At 42.9% G+C, this 14,575-nt stretch overlaps 1 protein-coding gene across 4 annotated transcripts in view; it reads right to left on the reverse strand.

The window, feature by feature from the left end:
• Positions 1-14,575, reverse strand: part of LOC137371268 (microtubule-associated tumor suppressor candidate 2-like) — a 508,676-nt gene that overhangs the window by 143,804 nt on the left and 350,297 nt on the right. For 3 of the 4 annotated variants that reach the window (XM_068033538.1, XM_068033537.1, XM_068033539.1), the window contains exon 6: positions 3,514-3,672. The exons of the other annotated variant lie outside the window; for it this stretch is intronic. In XM_068033538.1, the coding sequence (XP_067889639.1) occupies positions 3,514-3,672 (159 nt within the window). The remainder of the gene's footprint in view (positions 1-3,513; positions 3,673-14,575) is intronic. 4 annotated transcript variants of the gene reach the window in all.

Consider the following 14,575-nt stretch of genomic DNA (forward strand, 5'->3'; position numbering starts at 1 on the left):
AGACTTGATAACATGAGATATTTATAATAATAAACATATTGGGGCAAATTATAAATGTAAATCAATAGAGGTATAATAAAATTGTTTTATATCGGCTGTTTACAATCATAGAATTCCCAAACACCACACCATTTCTTATTCATGTCAACACAATTTATCTACTTTTATTTCATAATAATTTTATGCTAAACTTTTATTTTTAGCTCACAGCAGATCAACTAGCAAGGAAAGGGCAGTCCTAAACAATCCACAGTGGCCAAAGTCAGAGAATTATGCATCTTTCAGTCCCTTCAGCCTACAATTCATGGCCATACTTTCAGCTGTCTGGACACTAAGTTCCTGTGAAGCACCTAGAGGTGTTTTCCTCCATTAAGAGTGTTATTCATATACAAGTTATATTGTTTGTTGGTGAAGGGTGAGGGAATAGATTTATGACTAGAGGATGTTGCAGAGCTAGGGTGAGGCAAGGTTGAGAAAGGATTTGAAGATGAGGATTTTGAATTTAATGTGTTTTGACAACAGTGAGCTAATTTGGACCAGTAATGACAAAAGTGATGAATGAGCAACACTTAATACAAGACTGGAGATGAGTTGCTGCGTTTTGAACATATTGAGGTTTTTGGAAGATGATATGCCAGGAAGGAAGACATTGGAATAATCAAGACTGAAAGTGAGAAAGCATGGGATTCAGCAACACCGGGGCTGAGGTAGACATGGCAATGTTGTGCTGGTGGAAATAGGTGGTCTTGATTTTTTTCCATTTGTTCATGGGATGTGAGCATTGCCAAAATTTATTGCCCATCCTGAATTGCCCTTGAGAAGGTGGTGGTGAACAGCCTTCTTGAAACGTTGCAGTCCATGTGGTGTAGGTGCATCCACAGTGTTGTTGGGGAGGGATTTCCAGGATTTTAACCCAGTGAAAGTGCAGCAGCAGCGATATAGTTCCAAGTCAGGATTGTGTGTGGCTTGGAGGGGAACTTGCAGGTGGTGGTGTTCCCATGCAACTGCTGCACTTTTCCTTCTAGGTGGTAGAAGTCATGGGTTGGAAGGTACTTTCAAAGGCGCCTTGGTGAGTTGCTAAGGTGCATCTTGTGAATGATATACACTGCTGCTACTGTGCACCAGTGATGGAGGGAGTGAATGTTGAAGATGGTGGATAGGGTGCCAAGCAAATGGGCTGTTTTGTCCTGGATGGTTTCAAGCTTCTTCAGTATTGTTGGAGCTGCACTCGTTCAGGCAAGTGGAGAGTATTCCATCACACTCCTGACTTGTACCTTGCAGAGAGGATTTGGTGAGTCAGGAGGTGAGTTCCCAGTCTCTGACTTGCTCTTTTAACCACAGGATTTATATGGCTGGTCCAGTTAAGTTTCTGGCCAATGGTAACCCCCAGGATTTTGATGCTGGGGAATTCAGTGATGGTAGTATGGATGACCAGGATGTGGCATTTGATGCTCACCTCAGGGTCAAACAGTACGTCAAGACGTCACACAGTCTCATTCAACTTGAACCACTGGCTGGTGATGGGAATAGAATCAGTAAAAGGGGCTCAAGTTTATGGAGGGGGACAAAAACGATGGCTTTGGTTTCCCGGTGTTAAGTTGGAGGAAGCTGTTGCTCATTCATGATTCGATGTTTGTCATGCAGTCTGATATCACTGAGGGACCATGGAATTAAGAGAGGTAATGGGCAGGTAGAGCTGAATGACATTAGCATACACAGAGAAGCTGATTTCATATCTTTGGACAATGTCATCAAAAGGAAGTATGCAGATGAAAAAAAGAAGTTTAGAGGATCAGAGATAGAACCTTGGGAGACCCTGTGGGGGGAGGGGGGTCAGGGAAGAGAAGCCATTGCTGAAGATGTGTTAATTTTGTTCCAATGGACCAGAGTGGAACCATGCAAGGATAGCCTCAAGGAGCTAGACAATGAAAGTGAGGTGATGAAGGAGGATCCAGAACCAAAAATAATTTGAAGATATTAGGGTGTGATACTCTTTTCATAAAAATGTAGAAAGCCCTTGTGACCTCTAATTGATAATACCAGTACAGCACACTGTTTTTGGAATAAATAGGGTACATTTTCAATTTACTCCCTGTCATTGTGAACTGGCTGCCCATTATAGAAACGGCCTGACTTACATTTCAATTTTCAGTTTTACAGCCAGGAGGTCAGTTGACAATATAACTAACAGCAAATGGTAAAAAAGAAACACTTTTCAGCCCCAAACTGGCTATTGCTTCTCTTATCGTTCTTTTCTGAATGATAACTAGTTTCTACCTTATCTCAATGCTATAAGTATGCCTGTTGTCCTAATCCTTTTAGGTGAACTTTGGTGACAAAGATAGGTAGATTCCAAAGTACTTGTTAGTCACATGTTTTCTGGCCTTAGTTTACATGGAAGAAAAATGAGTTAAACGATGAAACTTTTAGAAAAGACAATGGCCCCAAGGCTGGGATGCATTCACTGTGTAATCTGGCAGAAAAGTGAGTAGGTAAAGAAAGCTCATAATGTAAGAATTGATTTATAGTAGAAGATAAGGTTTGGCGGAAGTATTTTCAAATTAAAGTGTCCCACCTCATCATGCATTTTCTTTTCAAAATATCCATGTTTCCCTGGAGTATGAAATTATAATTTAAAGTAATTTCCTCTCTAGTTGAAGAAAGATCACTTTGGATCTCCGGAATAGAATTGGCATTGACGACAGCACCAGTCAGTGAGCACCTCTAACTGTCACAGATTGTGAACTTTTTCTGCACATTTTTACCTCAGGATCTCATAAATGTCATTGATACCTGAATTCACAACATTTATTTTTACAAAAATAGATTATTTTTCCAGTGCTTTGATTAGATTTTATTGAATACTAGTGATAAAACAGTATGTTAATAAAACTTTACACATTGGACTAGCATGGAAAACAATTGATTAGTTAATAACAGGCTAAACTCAACAATATTTGGTCTGTTAGCCATATCACCAGCTTCTGAATCAGATGTATTGAAGATACCAGCCTTAAGCTCCAGGGCATTGACTCTACACTCACAGTTATGATGATTCACTTCTCTACTGGGGCACTGGGGAAGCACTTTCAGACAATGAAATCTTGAAGCGCTACAAGAAATTTGAAAAAGTCTCGGCCTTTGTGCTGATCCTAGAATGCCATTAACAGTGAAGTTTAAGTCTTGAACACCTAGTGCTGTACAGAGGTATCTCCACTTACGCTGTTAGGACTGAAATCAACTAATCTTCAAATTTTTTTACATCAGTATATGATGCAACATTTTGGGAAGCATTTTTACTACTAAATATTTACGACTGTGCATATTTACTAAATACATCCCTATCTGATGTACCTTCCTGTCACTTCAATTTAATTTATTGAACACTTGGTGCTCAAAGCAGATTCTGTGGGACTTGATTCTTACGGGTCATTTTCAGGCCTGGAATATTTAAGAACACAAACTGCATGTAGACAATTTTAGACATTTTATATTAACTATGTTAATACTCACTGCCTGCTATGGTGGATTTAGGTGCAGGAAGCAGACTCCAGCAATTTGCTGCTGTGCTGCTCGGAGGCTGCAGTCCAATTTTGCCAACCCTTTTGGAAACATCATTAGCAGAGGCTCCTGTTTTTGAACTGATTTTCTCCTCACTTCCATTGTTGGAACCTGCAAACATTCCACCATTATAATAATTATAACTTCACTATAATTTCACAACAACTTAACATGAACTTTATCATTCAATCAAAACAATATAGCTGGTTAAAGATAAATTTACATATAAGTGAAATATTAACAAATAAAAGAGGCTTCCCAATTTGCATTTTGAAAAACTAAATTCCAATTGTTGTGGTTCATAAAGTTGAAAGCAACAAAAAAAACTCCGTTTCATCACCGTGTGGTAACATTCCCAGTTCCATTTGCTTGTAAGCTACTGGGCACCTGTTAATGACGTTTCTAGTTATATTTTATGTCCAGCTGTAGAACATTCATTGGTGCACATTCTTGAATACAGTCTGTAAAGTACTTGGCTTGCAAGATTTCAGTTGTAACATAGATGAAGTGTATTGATCTACCAACTCCATTTCCTCTGTGCATAAATCTTTAATATAGTATCGGGCTTAATTTTAGCTTCAAAAAGTAAAGTGAATAAATGGAGCCACTTCCTGAAACAAATGTATGATAATGAAAGGCCTATTAAACCATTTCTAATGCAGTGCTTTTCCCTACAATAAGGAGCGTACTGAATATCCCTGGGCCCATGAAACTGCATTACTTGGAACAAAAAATGCTGAACTGCACCTCACATTCTCGGATTTTAGTGTCTGTCAATTAGAATGAACCCCTCATTGTAACATAGGGCCCAAAATTCCAGGGTTCCTGCTCCACCGCCAAACATGTGGCAGTGCAGGACTCTTGGCATTCTGCTGGACAGGATGTTGATGTGGTCTCAAATCCCAGGGATGAGCAGGGCAACCTGGAGGCACCTGTCCCAAGTATCTGGCCTATAATTTTGGTCAACACTGTGCTGCTTTCATGGGGGAAAGTCACAGGCTCTTAATGCACTGAAGATGATGTGAGAAAAGGTTTTATTTTTGCAGGGAATAAAACAGGTAGCCCTCTGTTTCAGAATATTTGAAGCCTTGGGGTTGCAGAAGTGGTTTCCACAGGGCCGAAGGAGGGTGTACCATAAAGCCTGGAATAGTCTCCAGAATTGCCCCCAAAGCTGACTGCGAAGTAGTGGGGAAGGTGGTCCAATCCAAATTTAGGAAGGAGCCTTACTGTGGTAGAAATCCAGGCAGATCTAAATACCACCCAAAATTCCTACACATTTCTGAATTGCCTGAGTTGTGCCCTCTCCCATCCCAAGTCCCTATAATTTTTAAATATATCTCAATTACTGCTTTACAATCAAAGTTTACAAAAGCTGCCTCTTTGGTTTAGTGGATCAAGGCAATAGCCAGAGTTTCTCCATCGTAACTCCAACAGACCAGGAGCCACTCTGCCAGCTCCCTGTTTTTCCGCACCACTTCTCGGATTTTCCGCCAATATGTCTGCCCAAATATAGGCACATGCATTGTAACTGCATGTAAATGATAGGAAGAAGTCATCCAACAAATTTCCCATTACTCTCACCGTAGCAATGCTGGCTTCTAGGAACATTTGTTCCTTCTTCACATTCAGGTAGCTATAGCAATGTCAGGTTTTAACCATTAAAAGGTCGCCTCAGCCATGTCATCAATTTCAGGGTGATTGACTGGACAGACAAAGGCCCTTTTGGAAAAATAAATTAAAAACGTTGGCTAGCATAGAAGCCATTGGTCACTCTAAGCTGAGGTTTGCTGCAGCCATTTACCTCCCCGCCCACCCCCTGCCTCACCCAGCAGCATCTCTGACAGAAACAAGAATCCTGCTGGAAGGCTGCTAAAATAATTGCAAGTGACCCTGACCTTGGAAAAAAAGATCGGCTGGGATCAAGACAGGTGGAACTCTCGTCTCAACTAAGATGTGATGGGATTTAACCAATTTGTATCTGAGCCATATCACAAGATTTCAGGTACAATTCCCAGTCCTAGGATAACTAATCATAGTTAGGATGGCAGCACTAGTATTGCAATTATCTGTGTCCTGGGCTTTTGAGGGGAAACTGCCAGGGTTTTGTTTCTGATAGCTATCCAATGACCCTGCTGGAATGTGTGTGGACATCAGGTAGGGACAAATTTAAGCTTAGTTGTGATTCCCACCATGGTGAGGTAGCCAGCCAATACCTACTGTCTGGATCTAGGCATAAAGAATAATCACTTGGGTGAGGTATTGTTGGGAGACTGCTGATGGTGGAATCAAACCCAAGCAAGGGTTCAGAAAAAAGGTGACAATTAGGGAATTTTTTTTTTTAACGAAACTTCATGTTACAGAAAATGCTGATTTAAACTGCTTTTTTGTTGATGAGCTTCTTGAGATCTGTGCCAAAAGTATCCTCCTGGTACCAGTAAGCTGTGCTTACTCATTCATTAATTGTTATATATAATAGTACCAAGTGGAATACTGGCTGCCAGCTGCCTGACTTCATAAGGCATTTTTCTGACCTTTAGGAACAGTAGTTTTTTTTAAATGATTACAACAGCACTTAACAAAGTCTCAGCAGGTGTTCTAGAAGTATACACACATGGATCATTCCTTCAGATGCACTATACTGGATTTTCCATGTTGCTCTGCATCTCTAATCTCATTTCCCTTATTGCAATGGTATTATGGGCACTTTGGAAAGATTGCAATTCTGGGTTTTGCAAACAAATGAACAAATGGGCCAGTGATTTGGCCCCTGGAAACCTCTGTATTTGTCACATCAAAGATGAGAGATGAATCAAAGAAGATGGAGTGCACTGCCTTCTGACAGAAGTAAAATATGAAAAAAAAGCATTTAGAAATACAATCCAGAAAACATTCATACCTTTAAGAAAGAGATGGAATTGAAGGGAAAGGAAACAATTTGGACAACAATGGAAGTAACACAGACAATAAGGGAAAATAGAAATTGATCTTGAAACTCCACAAGGCCATTGATGTGGAGGCAACACTTCCATCCGACAATTGAAAGCATCGCTAATCCTGTCATAAACTGCTGGAATAGCTCACTTAGATATTTACTGGGTATTCGTTGAAAGCAACTCCTACATAACAGAAGAATACTGCACTGGTGACAATGGAAACTTCAGTTTTAGGCTTTTGAATAGCCTAAGATAACTGAAGATTACAGATGGGTAATGTAAGACTTTGTGACATTTATAATGTATATCTACAAGTAGGAGAACAGCTGACATGTCCAAAGAAAGGAGCAGTGAACTGGAAAGAGGAAGAAAAGAGGAGCACATCATTTTTTGAAATCATCCTTCAAATACACCAGGATGAAAGCAAAGGAAAGAAAGACTGTTGGAAGTCAGTGGGAGGAAATCTCAGAAAAATGTCTTGTGTTCCATGTAGAAGGAGCTGGCAGTGTGCCACCTCTCTCATCCCCACAACTATAGATCAGTGCCAGGAAAAAGTTTAATGACTTAATAAAGGCAGGCAAGGTAACACAATCGCCTTTTCTTGTGTCAGGTGTCAGCACTCTCACCTCTGAGTCAAAAGGTTGTTGGGTCAAGTCCTGCTCCAGGACTTGAGCACAAAAATCTCCAGTACAGGAAGGGAGTGCTGCACTGTTGGAGGTGCTGTCTTTTGGATGAGAATGTAAGCCAAGGCACCGTTTGCCCTCAACGGGGTGTAAAAAATCCCATGGGGCAATTTTGAAGAAGAGCATGGGAGTTATCCCCAGAGTCCTGGCCAACATTTATCCCTCAAGCAACATCACAAAAACAGATTATCTGGTCATTATCACACTGCTGTTTGTTGAAGATTGCTGTGTGCAAATTAGCTACTGCATTTCTTACATTACAACAGTGAAACACGTCAAAAGTACTTCATTGGCTATAAAGCACTTTCAGATGTCCTGCAGTCATGAAAGGCACTACATAAATGCAAGTCTTTCTTTTTTTACTTCCTGGGCACCGTTTAAAGTTAATAGCTGCATAATTAATCCATTACACTACACTGTGGTTAAAAAGTTTACCAACTCTGTATCTTATAAAGTATCACCATCTACCCTAAAAGCAATTATTTGCATGCAGAACCTTAAAAGTCTTTCCTGGACTTTCTGCATGAGAACAATGAGTTTCACCAAGAAAACAATAGTGGAGTGATGACAGCTACTCCATGAAGATCTGCAGCCAAGATCCAACCCGTACTACATCTCCTCCTCCATTACAATTACTGTCATGAAGTCCCCCACCTGCCAAGAATGAGGCATATTAATTTCGACACATGAATATTAATTTTAAACTGTTGCTGGAGTGGAGAGATGACTTGTTTAAAGAGATCAGCAGTGGCTGGCAAAAAATTTGCATTCTAAGAGACAGTCACCTGGAAAAGACAATGGGAACTGCTCACTGATTCAATTAACAGAGATTGGTGTGGGCAATGGTGATCCACATCTTGTCGGTGTAAGAGACAGCACTTCACCCACCACCACAGCACCATCACAACAGCACCTCCCCCACACCACCCCACCCCCCCACCCCCCGCCACACCGAGAGCTTTGGAGTCCACAAACACAGGAGTTTGTTAAAAAAGCAAGTCATATGACTAACCTGCTGGCCCAGATCTGGTTTTGAACTGTTCACAGGACAGCTTGGATCAGACTGCAGATTGCAACTGTTGATTTCCTTGCCTTACAAATGGAAAGCAGTGATCAAGGATTCACTGAGGGGGAGCTAAAAATATGGTATTTTTAAAAATTAAATCCCATTACAGTTAAACCAGGCAAAGGCTGAGAGGGAACCCCTAGACCCTTTCTCACCTGGTCGTAACATTACAAACTTGGAAGAAGAGAGCCTTTCTCCTGGCTAGCTCTCTCTCTCTCGCTCTCACTAATCTCCGGATCCACTGAAATCACTTAAACCTCAAAAGAGAAAAGACTCTTACATCGAAACAAGTTTTAAAACGTGCACTGGGCCCCAACGAAATGGCAAGACTTACCAGCAACCAAAGACTCTACATCGAACTCAAAGGGCTGTAAATAGAATCCCAGCTATTGCCTCAAACTTTTCCCCTTTATCCTTTCTACTTCTATCTATCTGCATGTGTGTTCCTCACGTATGAATGCTAGCGTGGTTGCATCCCGTACTTGTAGTCGTTAACCGAATTAGAGTTAAAGATTAATAAACTTCCACCTTTCTTGTTTAAATCTAAGAAAACCTGTCAGATTGCTTTGCCTTACAATTGGAAAGCAGTGAACAAGGATTCACTGAGGGAGAGCTAAAAACATGGTGATTTAAAATTGAACCCTGTTAAGCTTAAACCAGGCAAAGGCTGAGCGGGAACCCCTAGATCCCTTTCTCACCTGGTGGTAACATTGCAAACAAGAAAATAAAAAGAATCCAGCCCATTAGTTAGTGGGGACACAGATCCAGGATCCAGTAGGGAGAAGGTGGCATAGTGGTAATGTCATTGGACTAGTAATCCAGAGGCCCAGGCTAATGCCCTGGAATTGAAAGCTCGTCTCAGTAATGGTGAAATGAAAATATCATCGACTGTCGTTAAAACCCATCTGGTTCACTAATGTCTTTTAGGGAAGGAAATTGGCTGTCCCTACCTGGTCCAGCCTACATGCGACTCCTGACCCACAGCAATGTGGTTGACTTTTAATTGCCCTTTGAAATGGCCTAGCAAGTCACTCAGTTGTCAAGGGCAATTAGGAATGGGTAACAAATGCTGGCCTTGCCAGTGATGCCCACATCCCATGAAAGAATGAAAAAAATGTAGAACGGAGACAGCAGCATTGGACCTGCATGATGTTGCTATTTCTCAGGACAGCAATACTGATCCAGACATGTGGATCCCATTGAGAGTGATGCATTTGGCACTCTGGAAGCCCAGATAAACAGTCCAGAGAAGCAACCGCCAGAGGTTTATTCCTAGGAGCAAGCATGAGATGAGGACCACCTCAATTCCCTGAGTGTTTAATCCCACAGGAGTAGCTAAGAACACTTGTGATACTGACTCTCAGTCTGCACCCAGAAGAAGCACCAGAACAGAAAAAAGAAAGGCATATTTAGATAACTGGGGTGAGCAGGGTGAGAGGAAAGAGTAGGGTGGTTTATGGTCAATTTTGAGTTCCGTTTACTGAAGGAGAAATTGGGCTTCTTTTGTGCTTTGTTATTCATGGCGGAGGGTTTAATCACACAGAAAACGGTGCACTTATTTCATGCTCACTACTTAAACACATTATTTAGACTTGCATGATCATGTAGAACCAAAGAGATAATTATTATGTTATCGGATGGGTACTGGTTTTGAGAATTTTGCATTTTAGAAGGCCAAGGAGAAGTAATGAGTGTGGTGACAAAGGTAGATTGTGTTAAACAGATGAGAACACTTTATTGATAAGTTGAGTACTGATGCCCCTTGTGTTATGAAAGTGAATCTGTTTTTGTTAAAAATATTTTTAAAGGAATTTATAGTTAAACTGAATAAATGTTGGGCCAGTTTCTTTAAAAAAAGAGAACCATCAAGGGGGCACTGAAGGAGGATGTGGGTCTAACTTTTCACATTTTTCGGGGTTGGCTGACTGGACAGTAGGTGTTTTCATCCGGGATTCCTCCCGGACTTCCTTTAACCTGCCCTCTTGGTCACTTTTTCCCCTTCCCTGTCCAACCTTTTGCCAGCCGTGTGCCTGCCTGTCCCCTTTTGTTCTCGGCGAGTATACCTTACAGTTCACCAGCCCTCTGCTGGAGGGTACAGGATTTAGGGATGCAGGTTTCACTCTAGGTTGGGGCTTTCCCTCAACCTGGCACATGTGGCAACGCCTGCAGTACTCCACACATCTTTGTGGAGTTTTGGCCAGTCAAACTACTGTCTTATGCGGGCTTTGGTCTTTCATATACCGGCATGTACAGCCACTGTACTCTCGCGGGCCCTTCTTAATATTTCTCCCTGGTACCTCTGCGACACCACTAACTGGTGAACTACTGCCCACATTTGCTCTCAGGTCTATGAGGAGAACTCCATTTCCTCATCAGTACCTCATTCTTTAAATAGTAGCAATCAGGAACTCCCTCTGCTTCACTTTCAGACTGGGCAGCCTGTGCTAACTCTCACAATACTGGGTCGGCTCGCTGAGCCTCAGCTAGGAAAAATCCATTTAATTTATTCCCTGTCGGACAGGCAGACCTCACGGCCATCTGCCTGCAGTGCCAATTCAGTCTCCTCTGGGGGAGCTGATTTGATCATGGCCTGATTCACTACACATTCAGGGAAACTGCAGGGGTCTGTCTCCTGCCATGGCTCTGTCTCTCCGACCTCCTGCGGTCTTTATTTCACCATTAGGGCGGGCTACCACCTTCATGCATGCCAGATCATTACCTAGGAGCAGGTCAACCCCGTCCACAGACAAACTAGGGACAATCCCTACAGTCACTGATCCCGAAACGAGGTCGCGCTCCAGGTACAGGTACAGGCTTACACTGCCCTCCAATACCATACACCACCATTCTGGTGTTCACTGCACTCTCCGGGGGAAAGGTCAGGCCTTTTCCCAGAAAAAAGGATCTAGTGGCCCCTGTGTCCCTGAGAATCATTATGGGCTTGCTGGCCCCACTCAAGGGGTATGGAGTTACTTTCCCTTCAAACACAAAACCCTGATCACCTTCAGGAATCCTAGTAAATTTTTCTGCACTTGCAGTAGTAAGCTTCCTGGGTGTCACTCTTACTGCAGTTAAAGCCACAGCTTGTTCTGCTGTGCTTTCCATCACAGTCTCTTCTTCACTGAGCGGGTGTGCCCTGATCAACCCTACCGGTTTTCCCTTTAGTTTCCAGCAGTCAGCTTTTAAATGTCTTGCTTTATTACAATGGAAGCACACATGTCTCTGGGTCTCCCTCTTGCTCACAGCACCTTCCTTTTGGTTGGAGGAGGGCCCCTGGGTCACCTGCTTTCCTTTCTCTCCCAGGTCTGCCTGGGCTCCTATCAGCCTTCTATCCTCGGTCCTTTTCGGATTTGTGGGGGTGATTAGGAAAGGTTCTCCTCTGGGAAACCGACTTATAAATTAAAGCAAACTCATCAGCTAAAATGGCCAATTGCCGGCCTCTCTAGACCCGCTGCTCCTCTACATGGGTCTTTTGGCGATAGGCTTTGGGTACTAATTCATATACCCCGAGGATAGCATTTTTGGTGAGTTCATAATTTGATGAACTCTCATCCGGCAACTGGGAATAAACCTCATAGGCTTTTCCAGTTAGCCTACTTTGTAGTAAAACAGGCCAGGTCTCAGCTGGTCATTTTAGCTGCCTTGTCAGTTTCTCAAAGGACACAAATAATGCCTCCACATCTTCCTCATTGAATTTTGGGATTAGTTGGGCTAGTTTTAACAATTTTGTACCCAGCCCTGAATTATGCTCCGCCATATTGACCATGCTTTCACTGGGATTACTCTGTCGCCCCCTAGTTAAATCAAGCTACTTCAACTCTCTTTCTTCACATTCTTTCTGGAATGTTCTTTCTCTCCCCCTCTCCTGCCTTTCATTTTCTTCACATTCCTTCTGGAAGGCTCTCTCTTTCTCCCTCTCCTGCCTCTCTCTTTCTTGTTCTTCTAATTCAAGTTTCCTTTGTTCCAATTGTATCTTTGATAGCAGTACCCTGTCTGGGTCTATTTCTAACACTGCTTCTGCTTCTTCAGATTCAAGGGAAAAATGGTTGGCCACTAGCCTTAGGAGTTCAGACTTCCTAGCCTTGCCATGTACAGTGATCCCACACTGTTCAGCCATTTTCCTCAACTCCTCCATAGACAGTGCTTTTAACTTATCCCAAGTTACTTCATCCTGGCTTGGAGAGCTACTAGCTTCAGTTGCAGACATGTTCGCATTCAATCACACACAACCACAAGAAAACCTGTATTAAAATGTGGCGCAGTGGTTAGCACCACAGCCTCACAGCTCCAGTGACCTGGGTTCAATTCTGGGTACTGCCTGTGTGGAGTTTGCAAGTTCTCCCTGTGTCTGCGTGGGTTTCCTCCGGGTGCACCGGTTTCCTCCCACATGCCAAAGACTTGCTGGTTGATAGGTTAATTGGCCATTATAAATTGCCCCTAGTATAGGTAGGGAAATATAGGGACAGGTGGGGGATGTGGTAGGAATATGGAATTAGTGTAGGATTAGTATAAATGGGTGGTTGATGGTCGGCACAGACTCGGTGGGCCGAAGGGCCTGTTTCAGTGCTGTATCTCTAAACTAAAATCTTGCTCTTTTTGATAGGGAACAATTTGGCTTCCCACTTCCAATTTCTCTCGTTTGTGTGTGGGTTAATTCCGGACGCTAGACCCAAATTTCTGTTATGACAGGTGAGAAAGAGGTCTAGGATTCCCTTTCAGCCTTTACCTGGTCTTACTGTAACAGGGTTTTATTTTTAAACATATTGTATTTTTAGCTGCCCCTTGGTGAATCCTTGTTCACTGCTTTCCGCTTATAAAGCAAAGAAACAAGCACAAATAGGCTTTCTTAGGTTTAACGAAGGTGAAATTTTATTAAATTTAAACATAAACTCTAAGGTGGTTAACACCTACAGATACACAGCACACCCACACTAGCATGCATATGCAATACGCACATGCAAAAAGGAACAGAAAAGAGCAGAAGAAATAAAGTGGAGAAGTTTGAGGCAATATCTGAAGAGTTGTTATGGGTCTTCGACCTCACTGTAGAGTCCTTGCTTGTAGGTCGATCTTGCTTTTCGTTGGGGCCCAGTATTCTTCTTAAACCTTGTTCACTGTAGGAGACTTTTCTCTCTTGGAGTTCATGTTTCTTCAGTGAGTTTTTGAAATTCCATGAGAAAGAGATGGGAGCAGACAGACAGGCTGGAGAGGCTGTGGTGAGCCAGCCAGGAGAGTTCTTCTCAGTCCAGGAGCAAAAAGCTTTCTCCCAGTTCAAAAACTGTCTCTCCAATTTAAAACTCTCATTTCAAACTCTGCAACAGCCAGTTAGTCATGTGACTAACTGGTCTGACCACGTCTGTTTGTGGATTGTGCTGGAGCAGGGGATAGCTCCTTCAGTCCAAGCAGTCTGTTAATATGCAAAAATGTCTTTCCAGCCAGGGGCCTGGCAACCTCTTGTCACAGTCCTTCTCTTCTTCCCAGCAACAATTTGAAATTTAATGTCCATGTGGCGAAATTAATGTGCCTCATTCTTGGCAAGTGGGGGCCTGCATGACAGCTGTATCGAACATTTTGTTGAATCCATCAGGAAAGATGCGGGCATAAGAGGAGTTGCAATTCCAGGCAGCAGAGGCACTCAGGTCAAAGCCTCCTGTACATGGACGATGTCACTGTCCTCTGCTCGGAGCCGCTGTTGGTTTGCAGACTGATGAGCACCTGCAACCAGTTCAAATTGGCCTCGGGAGGCAAAGTAAATCTCAGTAAGAGCAAGGCCATGGTCTTTGGGAACTGAGCCGACCAATCCTTTGTCCCCCTTCACTGTCAGGAGAAAAAACTATCTAAAGGTGCTGGGGATATGGTTCGTAGGGGTGGGGGCAGCACTAAAAACTGGAAGGAGCACATAGCCATGGTGAAACAGAAACTGGGCATGTGGGAGCGGCACTCCCTCTCCATTACGAGTAAGAACCTAATCATCAGGTGCGAGGCACTGTCAGTGTTGCTCCATGGGGCGTAGGGCTAGCCCACACCCTGCTACTGCGTCGTGGCAGTCACCCGCGCCACCTTCAGCTTTAAATGAAGATTGAAAATGGACCGTGTCCGCTCGGAAACAAAGTACAAACTTCTAGATAAAGTGGAAAAGTATCCAACCTCGCCCTTATCCTGATGGTCACCTTTGTGAGCAGCTGCATCAAGCTGTGTGTTCCCCCTCAGTACACAAACACCAAGGGGGAAATTTTATGGATGCGATGGGGATCTTGGTCACTGGCTGGAGAGCCAGCGAGAGATCCATGCTGCCTCCTTCTGGGAATGCCCACTGTATTACGAGCCAATCA

The sequence above is a fragment of the Heterodontus francisci genome, chromosome 6 (assembly GCF_036365525.1).
Source record: "Heterodontus francisci isolate sHetFra1 chromosome 6, sHetFra1.hap1, whole genome shotgun sequence".
NCBI lineage: Eukaryota > Metazoa > Chordata > Chondrichthyes > Heterodontiformes > Heterodontidae > Heterodontus > Heterodontus francisci.